General features: G+C 37.1%; 1 protein-coding gene across 1 annotated transcript; it reads right to left on the reverse strand.

The window, feature by feature from the left end:
• Nucleotides 1-8,185: 8,185 nt before the first annotated feature.
• gngt2a (guanine nucleotide binding protein (G protein), gamma transducing activity polypeptide 2a) lies at nucleotides 8,186-10,468 on the reverse strand. Its single transcript, XM_079455839.1, has 3 exons — nucleotides 10,378-10,468; nucleotides 9,415-9,504; nucleotides 8,186-8,963 (listed from the first exon to the last, which is right to left on the reverse strand). Exons 2-3 carry the CDS (start codon nucleotides 9,496-9,498, stop codon nucleotides 8,838-8,840), a joined length of 210 nt encoding a protein of 69 aa, XP_079311965.1. The 5' UTR covers nucleotides 9,499-9,504; nucleotides 10,378-10,468; the 3' UTR covers nucleotides 8,186-8,837.
• Nucleotides 10,469-13,583: the final 3,115 nt, after the last annotated feature.

Genomic DNA, 13,583 nt, shown 5'->3' on the forward strand with positions numbered 1-13,583 from the left:
GAAAAGAATGGAAATGAATCGTAATGGCATTAACAGCCATTTTGTGAATACCTGGAAAAAAGAAAATCTCAGACACAAACAGGAGAGGGGGACAGAGATGAACTCCACACACTGAAGCCTTAACAAAACAAACTCTCACGAGCCCTGAAAAGCAGAAAGGCTAGATGAGAGGAAGATGGGGTCAGCGAGAGAGAGAGTTCGAAGAGAGACACAGAAAGATAGAGAAAGGTGGTTGGATGTGGAATGGTGCGAAATGATGCTGTTCTACACAGAAGAACAGCAGAATTTGAAGGGAAAGTGCAACACTTAGAGAATATTTTTTTATTAAATGTGCTTATGTCTCAGTCTACTATATATATATATATATATATATATATTTATATATGGGGCAGAGATATATAGAGGCTGAGACTAAAAAAATTCAATCTTCTTTTTCATTTAAAGTTGAAAATTGACAGGTTTTAGGATTTATAAAGGCAAAACAAAAAAATCTATATGAATAAAAAATATTTCTGGGACCTTGTGAGACAGACCATTTGCACGATTCATTTGTTTAAAATTCTGTGGATATAACAACTACCAAGCGTAAGAAAATGGATGGATGGCGTAACAACTACCAAAAAAATCCTGGATTCAGTCAAAATGAAATCACAAAACGAATAAATGAATTGCACATTAACTGTGCCAACTTCAACAAGGAATAGACTCTGATTCTCAATTCTTAAAACCATCAGGACCAAATCTAAACCAAAAAGTAAAGTAGTTGCATTCAGTTCTAGTTTGTGAAACCTGCAAAGTTCTGAATTCATCATCATGGTGTCGCTGGAAAAGACCAGTGATATAGAACTGGATTTCACACCTTCCCTTTTCACTGCACTTATTTCTGTCTTAAAGGCAGTTTGCTTGCCTCAACCTGCCTGCTGTAGAACTCAAGTTCGTCTCTTTCAGGAGGTAAAGACCCTAGTGAGTTCACTGAGGATAGGGTATATAAACTCAAAATGACCTCTGATCAGCTGTGAAGCTCAAAACAACATAAAAGCTGCGAAATGATGTACATAATAAACCGAATACATTTTTATCTTGGAAAAAATCTGTTTATTCATACAAAAAATTAAAATACTGACATTTTAAAACACTTTAGTCTTATATACAGTATATAACTTGCTGCTTGTTTTATATTTGTTCTGTTTAATTGAATGTGTTTTCTCAATGCTGTCATTTGTGATAGGAGACTAACCAGATCAAAAGTTAATAATTAATAATTCATTAATAATAAAACACAGAAATGAAAAAACTGAATATTTCCTTCTCTTCCAGACTAAGTGACATTCCTCGGTGGTCATTGGAAAGAATGATGATGATCTCTCTTCCTTTGCCTGTAATCTGATGAGGAATTTTGGAAGGTCGTTTTGTCAAACTGCTAAGCAGCATTGTCAAATTACCTGACAGAATTGAAGCCAGTGTTTTCCAGTATCTGTTTTTATATTCATTTCCTTTTTTTCCAAAGACCACATCAATTTAAATTTACAGAACAGTCCTTGTATAGCTGTGTGATCATGATACAAGAAAATATAATTTTATTCGATTTTTTCCCCTATTTTTTATTTTGTTATTATCATTAAAAATATTATATATTCCTAAATTTAGTTTTATTTCAGTAATGGTTTACTTTTTATTTTGTTTGATTTTTTTAGCCTTTCAAAAAACATTTCTTTTTTATTCCAGGCCGATATTTATTTGATTTCAATTAACAGAAATAAATAGTTAATTTAATATACTTTAAAAAACTCTGCCTGTTCTTAGATGTCTAATAATACAACCAAAATGTGACATCACCAGAATTGACTAGTATTAGCAGATGTAAGACTGAAAGGGTGGTGGGTGATCTTATCTTGAACTACAAGAGTTTAATGATCCCATCAGTCAAGAAAAAACACACATCCACAACATTAACACAAGTATAAGTGATGCCCTCTACTGGATCTTCAGCGCCTGACAAGCTGGAGCAATGAAAAAAGTCATTTTTAAGATCTAAAAATATATCCAAACAAGAGGATCTTAAACACACTTTATAATATTTAAGTAGTCACATACTGATTTGTGGTCAGTTTGGAACAAATTAAATATAAAGAAATGTGTGAGTTTCAGAGCTGATGGGCAGAGAAAACTGAGATGATGAGAATGTGAGTGGGAGGGGCCTAGAAGAGAGTGATACAGAAAAAAAAATAATTAACTCTAAAAAGAAAGAAAGACAAAAAGGAGGATCAATAAGAAGAGAGAGAGAGAGAGGGGGGAGGGACACTATGAAGTCTGGAGGAATGAAAGGAAAAGCAGATGGAATTTCACTCAAATGGAAAAAGTGAATGTCAGAGAGGAAGAAAAAGCCACATGAGGCTGTGTGAGTTCAACAATAGCCGCCATCAGTCCAGAATCCCACACAGCAGTTTAATAAAGAAACCAAATCAACAAAGAAGAGTTTGATAGCATATCTGTGCCATTTAAACAGGTTTAGTCCAATATAATAACAGCTGCTGCTGTACATCATCAAAAATATTTCTCGAACACCCATACGCGCCCTGAAGGCATCACCTGCGTGAATGAAGAAGATACGAACTTGTGGTAAGGTGGAGTCTAATTGAAGCATGTTTGTGGGCATGTAATATGAACAATACAGCCAATAACTGATTCATGTTCCTTATTGTCAGACTGAAGAATGAAAGCCATGAGCAAACATTAACGAAACTACTTTCTCGAAACATCGAGACATATGAGATTTTAAAAGGGATGTGACGTCACTCCATAGTCTAATGTGGAACGGCACATAAATGCACAAAGCAATGAACAAAAGCAGATAAGCAATGTTTGATAATTATTTTAGTCACGACGTCTCTTTCTCTCACTGTCTAATGTCTTTATGACAATTAAAAGAAATATTAAAATTAACTGTACTAAATTTAAAATATATATTCAATATACAGTATTTACATCTCAATATACTGTGAGCGTTTCATCTCCGTGTCATCCAGCAAGTATCAAAGTACCATCGGCCACACGCAGGGAAACTGGTGGTGTGACGCTTGGCCTGACATGTCCGGTGCAGACGGCATGCAATTCTCAGGACCAGCCCTTCCCAATTCCCAAGAGTTTTCCATTCCTACTTGAAACATTTCAAAGTTCAAATATAAATAAAATCACTGGACATAATTCATGTATAAGATAAAGAAATACCTTGCATTAGGCCCAAACGTATTATAAATCTGCTGTGATTGTAAGGTAGAAACATCTGTTGGAATTCTGCTGAAGGGAAACACAGGTGTTGAACTGCTGGTGTTACTATATTCTCATTGTTAAATTCAACTAACTGAAACAGTTGCATTGTATATGCATTGTATATGTTTTACATCCACTTCCTTTTCAAAGAGACGGTTGATTTTATAATGGGAAGTGTTTGAGAGGGTCCTGTCGCCACACAGGCCTCTGGTTTCTCTCCTGCTGGTTAACATGCTGATAGCGATACTTTATAACTAAAACCTTTTCCTCTAGAGGGAGAACAGCTCTCACATGACATCTGCTAAAACTGAACACACACACGCAAAACAGACACAGAATCAAACAACAGACACATATAACTTGCATACAGTACTCTTGCTATGAAAATATAAAATATGACTACACATTTGTATCACAGCGTTGCTTATGAAACAATCAAAGTTGTTGAGCAAATTATAATATTAGATGGGTTAGTGATAATCCAGCCATGTTTTTCATTAAATCGAATAATGAGATGGAAATATTAATCCTGTTTTAAACAAATTCAGGAACCCGAGAAATGTTAAGTTTTTTTCAGATTTTAAACAACAACTTAAATCCTACGATGACCCAATAAACTGTCTAGTGGTACGAGTGCAGTCCTATTCTTCCCCTTCCCCTTTGGAAAATAACCACACAGATTAGAAACAGCTGTGGGTCTGGCTAAAATACAGCTGGAGGTCTCGTCAGGGTATTGAACCAGCCAATGAGAAGAGCCACGGGTGACCCACATCTGGAGAAGAGAGAGAGCAGAAAAGGGTCTGAGACGCAGCCATCTTTGTCTTTTCACACACGTACACTCCCGTTCTTGCCCAAAAAGTAGGAATGTTCACTCCTGAAGGGAGGTGATTCCAAAATCATGGCTGAAAATTGCATTGTGGGTGTTGCTGAGCTTGCGCATATGATCCCTCCCCTTTTGTATCACATGCTGACGGTTAAAAATTTCACACAAAAATTAAAACACACAAATGAATAACAGTTAAGGGTGGTAACTTATAAATAAAAAGTTCTGGTAACAATGGACAGTAGTGTCAAATTGCAAAGCAACGTGATTCGTCTGATCTTTGAGATCTTTTGAAATGACTCTGAAAAGACTTCACTTTCTTGGTTGCTTTCACTAAACCCTATTATTTCTCACAGCAAGACTTTGAATTAGTATTTAGAATATGAGAGCATGAATTATAGCAAGCCGCTGTATGCTATAGATATCCTGGCACTACCCACCAAAGACAGGATAATTATGTATTGCGGTGGGCTTGACATGCATGGCGCACAAGAAAATCTAGCAAAACCTCGTACTCTCCCGACTGCACACCACAAACCGCTCTCTATTTCTGAGCATGCTCAGTAGGTTCTCCAAAATAGGAAGCCTTAAAGCATGATAATCCAAATATACAAATCAGTACAGATCCGTCCCCCTCACTGTCCCTACGAAAGGCGACAAACATCGGTAAAACTGAGGATTAATTATGGTTTCAGCCCAATGGACAGGCCTGCCGTCTGTAATTCTTTGCCGTCACTGCTTCAGAATCGAGTCGGCCACCAACGTTTACATTCACTTTGCTCTCTGTCTGCTGCTAGCCTGCTATGACCCCTGACCCCGCCCCCGGTGTCCTATGAGGAGCTGTTAAATGCCTCAATCACGCAAAATAACTAACTGAGATGAAATCATTTGCTGACGGCTTGGTTCCCCCAGCCGCCTGCAACGTCATCAAAGAAAGGCAATGGCACAATTGTGCAGATTATAATATGAATATAGCCTTAAACATGCCTGTAAAGGGTACGAACAGGTTTGTGACCATATTTGAAAATCACCCAATGGCCAGAAAGTCAGATCACATATCAATAGCTGTTAAATAGTTTTATTTTAATTCAATTAATATGCAATCAAATATTAAAATGAATTCATATTAATATAAATGTAAAATGTGATATTATTCAAAAACAAGCCCGTAAATTCACTTCGGCCAGCGCATGCGTCCGATGAAACCATCTATCATGTATTATAGGAGCAAAAGATCTTGGAGAGAGAGAGAGAGAACGAGAGAACGAGAGAACGAGAGAGAGAGAGAGAGAGAGAGAGAGAGAGAGAGGTCTGTCTCTCACAAAGGCTACATTCATTCATCTCAGGCAAATATTATACAGGTTTCCTAAGGAAATGTTCACTTAGTCCTACTGAGCAACAGCTCACCACCACATCTTTGATTCCAGTCCTTCTCCAAATACCCACCGGAAGACTTGAAGGGACAACACCATTAGCAGTGAGAACAAGTGTTGGACCCCTTGGGGCCCAGGTAAATAAACTTACAAACTACAAAAGATTCGTTTCTTGATAATTTGCCTGAATTGTCTCAAATCTCTAGCATGAGTAATAACGTTGAAGATCTTGACTTTACCAAAATGACAGACCGACACAGTGGAATAATGAACACACTCAGGCTCTAAAGAAAGCGGCACGAAAAAATGGACCGCAACTTTACGAAAACTAAATTAGAGGTATTTCGTACTGCCTGGAAGGATAGTTATAAGGCCCCTTGTCAAAAAACCCCATCTGGACCCTGGAGAAATAGTTAACTACAGACCTATTTCGAATCTACCTTTCTTATCTAAAGTTCTGGAAAAAGTAGTCTCAATTCAAATATGCTCCTTCCTCCAAAGGAATGAGATTAATGAAGATTTCCAGTCTGGATTTAGAGCACATCACAGTACAGAGACTGCTCTGATTAGAGTTACAAATGATCTGCTTATGGCGTCCGACCGAGGTTGTATCTCCTCATTGGTGCTGCTAGATCTTAGTGCTGCATTCGGCACCATTGACCACAGCATGCTCCTACATAGACTCGAAAATGATGTCGGTATTAAGGGAATAGCTTTGAAATGGCTTAGATCTTATTTATGCGACCGTTTCCAATATGTAGCAATAAACAATGAGGTATCACGCAAATCGAAAGTCCAGTACGGTGTACCACAGGGCTCAGTCTTAGGGCCTATGCTCTTCGCATTATACATGCTACCTCTAGGAGATATAATAAAGCGACACGGAGTAAGCTTTCACTGTTATGCTGATGATACGCAACTTTATATTTCCTCGAAGCCTCATGAAACACAGCAATTCCATCGAATAGTGGAATGCATAGTCGATATAAAAAAGTGGATGAGTAGCAATTTTTTATTACTGAACTCGGACAAAACTGAAGTGTTACTTATCGGACCAAAAACCGCCCTACGTAACAACCAAGAATACTGCTTAACTATTGATGGATGTTCCATAAAACCCTCATCTTTAGCTAAGAATCTTGGCTTTATATTCGATAGTACTCTGTCATTTGAGAACCAGGTCGCCAACACCTGTAAAATTGCGTTTTTCCATCTTAAAATATATCTAAACTACGTCATATGCTGTCACCATCAGATGCAGAGAAGCTTATACATGCCTTTATGACATCAAGACTAGATTATTGTAATGCACTATTAGGTGGTTGCCCTGCAGGCCTATTACAAAAACTCCAACTGGTCCATATTGCGGCAGCTCGAGTTCTTACGCGTACAAAAAAGTATGAGCATATTAGCCCGGTTCTGTCAACCTTGCACTGGTTACCTGTAAAGCATCGCATAAACTTTAAAATCTTGCTTATTACCTATAAAGCGTTGCATGGTTTAGCTCCTCACTACTTGAGAGAACTTCTAACGTATTATAGTCCATCACGTGCACTACGCTCTCAGGCGTCTAGTCAGTTGGTAATACCTAGAATTTCTAAATCAAGTGCAGGCGGCAGATCCTTTTCCTATCTAGCGCCTAAACTTTGGAACAGTCTTCCCTGCACTGTACGGGAGGCAGACACACTGTCAGTTTAAATCTAGACTAAAGACGCATCTTTTTAATCTTGCATACACTACACTATCATAATATATATATTTCAAAGATCTAGGCTGCACTAGTTAGATCAACCGGAACCAGGGACACTTCCAATAACAACTGATGCATTTGATGCATCAAAGAGTGCAGAACAGTACTCTACCCTCAGCCAGTCTTGTCTCATTGTTCCAAGGTTACTAGAACGGGCAGGACGCAGTCCAAGGTTACCGGAGTGGGCAGGGCGCAATCCATTCCCAGACCTAACAAATGCTGGACGAAGGACGTGGCGACTCTACAAAACTTCAGTCGCTATTAGATTATTAATGATAATTTTAAATCTAAATTTGTTTTTTATTTTTGCCTTGTTGTGCAAGCACTGTCGATCTTGTGCAGAGGCTGCAGTTTTTGCCAGAGGGGAACTGGAATCCCCTGGTTTGGCCTGGTCTCCCTCTGAGGTTTTTTTTCTCCTCCAATGGAGTTTTGGGTTCCTCGCCACCGTTTGCATACTGTTTTGCACTGTTTGCCTGGCCGGGGGGGCTGCTAGAATTTGATAGTCTTATTTAATTAACTCTGCATACAGGAATTTATTGTGTGTCTGATATTTGACCTGTTTTGACTTCCATAACCTTTTATGCTTTACTTATAGTCAATGTTTTCTTGTACAGCTGCTTTGTAACAATGAAAATTGTAAAAAGCGCTATATAAATAAAGCTGACTTGACTTGACTTGACAAACCAAAGACAAATTGGTATTCAACAGGTTTTAAACCTCATGTTTTGCTCGTGTTTTGATTCAAGGTTCAGTTAAACTTTGTGTATGATGCATAATTACACAAATACGGCTTTTACTAAATAGAAAAACATTATTTCCCTTTACACCGATGTACGTCACTTCTGTTGTTTTCTCGGTAGAGGGCGCTGTAGAGCAATTGTCAGAACATTTTCTTCAAACCCAAACAAATTTACAAAGTGCGAATTTAATTTAAGAAATGCGTTTTAACTCGTAAGATTATGCCAATTTCTTAAATGTCAATTTATTCTGTACTGCACGATACAAAACATATTATTTGGTAAGAACATTTTAAGCAACAGTGAACTCCTCTAAATGACCTCTTTGTATTTCATATATGTGTGTTGCGAAAAGGCTTATGTTTGTGTTCTCTCAAAGACAATAAGAGTAGCATTGGTGCAGCTTTAACAGAAGGAAGAAATCAATGTTTCAGAAGTGCTTTCTGAATTCTTCTCCATTTATATGGCAATGCTGACCCCTTAAGGAGGTTTGTTATGCGGTTCCATTGAACACAATATTGAAATATAAACAGATGTATTAGAGCTAAGATAACATTATCAGAAACATACTTGTAATTCTGGTCTTTGCATAATGTTTCAAATATATTTTTATTTCACCTTTTACACATCACTTACATTGTTTACTGAAAAAAACAAATGCTGATGCAGTCTGTAATAACGCAAATGGTAGACAGAGAAAGAGATTTAGCTGGAATGCACAATACACAACCAGCATACAGTGGAAAGATTCAATTGTTGTTTTTAGTTTACTTGTTTCAAACAGTTTCTTTCTTTAGAAGAAGAAGAGCAGCTCTCCCCTAAAGACTTCCATTTCCACTGAGGGCTAGGAAGAGATCAAATCAGTCCAAAGGATTTCAAATGGGCTAAGTTATTATACATCCGCCCTTGTCCTTAAAGGGGTTCTTGTCCTCAGGAACGCCCTTAATCAGAGGATCCTCTGCAGATTGGGTCTCAACCCATTCACAAATCTCCTTTGCACTTTTGGAGACCTGGGGAAAGTAAGCGTGTCAGATGCAAGTCAAGTTAACAGCGCTTTCAAAGCAAAACTTGACCAACAATCCATATTGAAGGATCTATATCACTGAATGCTTTCTACAACTTTCTCATTTTTCCCTGAAATACTTTTGAATATTGAATATTTTTGAACTGAATATGCACACTTTTTTTTGTAGCTCAGCGGTTAGAGCATGGCACTAGCGATGCCAAGGTCGTGGGATCGATCCAAGTGGATTGCACATACTTAGAATCAAATGTATAGGATAATGCAATGCAAGTCGCTTTGGATAAAAGCGTCTGCCAAATGCATAAATGTAACTTTTCAGTGATAATTGTCAGGGGGAAATCTGAGATACAATACAATGCTTTTATCTGCATAGTAAGCATGATAAAAAAATATTATTATATGATTATACTTGGTACGACTGCCCTGGAGATACTTACAGGCTCCCTTGTGTTATTCACCTCCTTCTGAAGCTGTTCCAGCTCCATTTTCATGATCTCGGCATCGGACATGTCCCGTGCCATCTTGCCCTGAAAGATTACAATATTTGTATTGTTACGTGAAACATTTTAATGCCATTTCAAAGTCCTTACAAAGGATGTAGATTCATCTTAACGATAATCTGCGTGTAACTGAATAAAAAGGAATTCAACATTCCACACAACTGCATCTTTTGATCGGTGTCAAAGTATTTGGTCCTTTAGGATCATGGGTAAGTGTGTCAGGAATTAAAAGATTTCAGGTAGCTCTGCCGATTAGGTTAAATTGAATCGAGGGGTCACATAAGTGTGTCTGCAAAAACTGGTTTTAATAGATCTTACATATAAGGTTTACATATGAGGGGAGCACAGAAGGTCCAACACATGATACTCTAGGCTTGCAAGGAAATAAGAAAGACATCTATTTCATACTCCTTTAAGTATCATAAGATGTAGGTGAGCCACAACGAATTCTCTCATTGAAAAAATGTTTGGTAACCTTCCCCAAAAGGACTAAAAACTTTAAAGGACTTTAAAGATCTATTGATAACTCTTTTTACTTTAGAACTTAACCATATCAAAAGGATTCTTCAAAACACTTTTTTTGATAGTGAGGAAGTCATCGTTGGTTTTGCAAACAAAGTAGCTCATAATAAATATTACATGACTACCATTTCTATAAGGTGTAAAAGCACTTTTAGGTGTAAAAGTAACATTTAGAGGCGGTAAACAGAAGACAAACCTCTGATAATATAATGGCATTCAGAGCATTTCTTAATGTATAATACATTTAATATAACATTCACTGTAATGACATGTTTATCTGTATCTATTCTATACTATATGATGCATAGAATAATTGCGGTCCAAGTGATAATAGTATCCTTAGATTTATCATTTTGAGCAATGAACTGCTTTACTCACCTATCAGCAGGGCAGCCAATGGAGGCAACGAGTTACTCAATGTTCTTTATAGGACCATGAAAGGGGTTTGTCGTCTGTGGATAAACTGAGAGCTTCGACACGGTGCCTTTGCCTTTTCAGGATCAGCTCCAGATGGTGGGGCGTGGAGACTGATCCCCAATGAAGACACTTCCACTTCATCTGATCAGCTTATGTGATCTTGGTAATTAGGGAGATCAAATCACGCTGACCTGGAATCAGGCAGAGCTGTTTGTTTGTGCGTGTGGACTGCTGTCCTTTGAGATTTTATTTACTGCAATGTCTTGTGCCACAGAACCATTATTACAACAATGATCCTACAAGTGTCAGCTGACCTATTCAAAAGCATTGCCTTGGTCTATACTTGTGAGAAAGGTTATGGGTCAAAATGGCAGGGACCTTATAGATCTCAGTGCAAGTGAACTGAACATTCATAACGTGAACATGTGAGCCAACACATTTACAAATCCATTATTGTGTTAACTCTTAATAACATTTAAAGGAACAGTTCACCCGAAAAGGAACATTCTGTCATCTTTTATTTGCCCTTGAGTTGTTCCAAATCTGTATACATTTGTTCTGATAAACACAGAGAAAGATATTCAGAAGAATGTTTGTAACCAAACAGATCTTGGCCACCTTTGACTGGGAAAAATTACAATGGTAGTCGAAAGTGCCCCAGAACTTTGCTTTGCTACATTCTTCAAAATATATTTTTTTGTGTTCAAAAGAACAGAGAAATCTATAAAGCAAATTTTCCAACTATGGTAGTCAATGGTGGCCCAGCAAGAACTGTTTGGTTACAAGCATTCTTCCAAATATCTTTTGCGGTGTTCATCAGAACAAAAAAAATATACATATTTGAAACAAAGGTGAATAAATGACGACAGAATTTTTAATTTTGAGTGAAGTATCCCTTTAATGAAGAAAAGTCAACTTTTAAAGCAATAGGGCCATAACTGCCATAGCAACAAAGTGATCACGAAATCACTGGTTATATAAATACTGGTTTTTGAAATTGTGACCCTACTGTGACCTTATTACAGGAACAGACTTGAAGGGACTCCGGTGGTACATGAGGTGACACGACATAACATTTTAAAATCGATATATTCATTTACATTTCGTGTTAAATACAATATCAATTGTTTAAATAAATGAAGATTAAAGATTGAATCAATGAAGAGCAAGTTGCGATGTATTTTTGAAACGCCACATTGCCAAAACCCGCTGCAGTTTAAAGTGTAAGTCCACGTTTGTTATATACAGCTGTTCTCTTGATGTTAAAGTATACCTGTATTTATTTATCTTCTTAAATACTCTTTCCACATTGTTTGTCTTTAATATAACTTTGTAGGCTTTCTGCAAGTCCCAAAAAAGTTAATAAATCCCCCTTGAGAGTTTACAGAGCCCTGTTTACTGAGCACTAGAAAAGTGTTTTGTGTTCACTATTAGGCTACTGCTGACTAACTTGAAAACATGGAAAAAAACATGTTCTTTAGTTTGAAAACAGCTGTTAAATATTTATTATTATTATTAATAATAATACATTAGAATTGGATGTGTAAAGATAAAGATTCACAGCTCTACTATTAATTTAAGTGTTTATTCATGTGATTTTCTATGGTACTATAGAAATTTTATATGGTACAACTAATTTTTATTAAAGGCGGTACTTAATCTGAAAAGTTTGAGAACCACTGATCAAACTGATGTTTCACTTTTAATCTATAGTGAGGCATCTCTTATTTTAATCTCTTAGAGCCTCATCAAGTGAGGGACAATCTGTTTTTCGATGATACCCTCAGTCCTTGACCTACTAGCCGTCTTACATTTGGTCTACTTCCTGTGTGATGTCAACAACAATTAAATGTCACGTCTGATTATTCTGTTATCCCGAAGAGAAGCTTCTTGCCTTTGGTGCGTCACTTTAGTTAATCCCATCACAAGGTCCTGAACACCTTAATCCAAGAGATTATAGACTATAAAGATAGCAGTCTCACTCTTGATTTCACTATGAAATGTTGTGGTTTAACCTTTCCTCTCTGTAGTTCTTTCCTTCTTAGATCAATGTTTTGTTTAAGTGATTAAACTGATTCATTAAAATTTAAATAAACAAATATCTAACTAACACATTTTGAATATTGTTGACTCTTGATGTGAGGGAAAGCCGCTGTTCTCTCAATATATTACTTGTTAACCCTGGCATGAGCAGGCAAGTTGTTCATTCACCACTCTTTAACGGAGTAATGAATGAATGTGTGACACAGTAAATAAGCAACAAGAAAAAAATTTAGTTGATGAAAAAGATGACTGTTTGTTTAAAAAGATAAAACTGATGACGGGCAATTCATCCGATGACAACTACAGCCACGGCCTACAGTAATTCAGAACCAGAATATAATTGGACAGGCCTAAATATCTCTTATATCATTTAAGAGATAATATATCCTCACTAGTGCTTCATCAATTTTAAGATTAACTCGATAGCGCACAGGCAACCAGTGCAGAGAACGTAAAACTGGTGAATGATCTCGTTTTTTGGGATCTTGTTAAAAGCCTTGCAGCTGCATTGTTTAATCTGCAGACGGGATAGGTCTGATTGATCAATCCCAAAATACAGAGAATTGCAGTAGTCTAATCTATAAGTGATAAATGCACGAATTACTTGCATGACAAATTTTTGACTTTCGCTAGAAGTCGAAGCTGAAGAAAGAAGGATTTAACCACTGTATGTATCTGTCTCGAATTTTAAGCCATCATCAAAAATAAATCCCAGATTTTTTACCCAAGGCTTCACAGAAGAGGTTAAATCGCCAAGATTTACTTTCGGTGTACTACGAGAATCTGACGGAGCAAACACACTTATTTAAATTTTTCTCTCATTGAATGTAAAGACAAACAGGATGAACTCTGAGTATCATCTGCATAGCAATGGAAAGACAGATCATGCTTTCTAAATATAGATCCCAATAAGAGGATATACAAAGAAAAAGAATAGGAGCCAAAATGGATCCCTGTGGAACACCACATGACAAAGAAGCTACATCAGATGAGTGTTCACCAATATTAACTCCAAAGCTACGATTAGAGAAATATGATTTAAACCATTCGAGAGCTCTTTCTTATATGCCTACACAGTGCTCCAAGCGAGCGAGCCGATCAGCGTGGTCCACAGTGTCGGAAGA

This window comes from Barbatula barbatula (assembly GCF_947034865.1).
Source record: "Barbatula barbatula genome assembly, chromosome: 5".
NCBI classification, from domain to species: domain Eukaryota; kingdom Metazoa; phylum Chordata; class Actinopteri; order Cypriniformes; family Nemacheilidae; genus Barbatula; species Barbatula barbatula.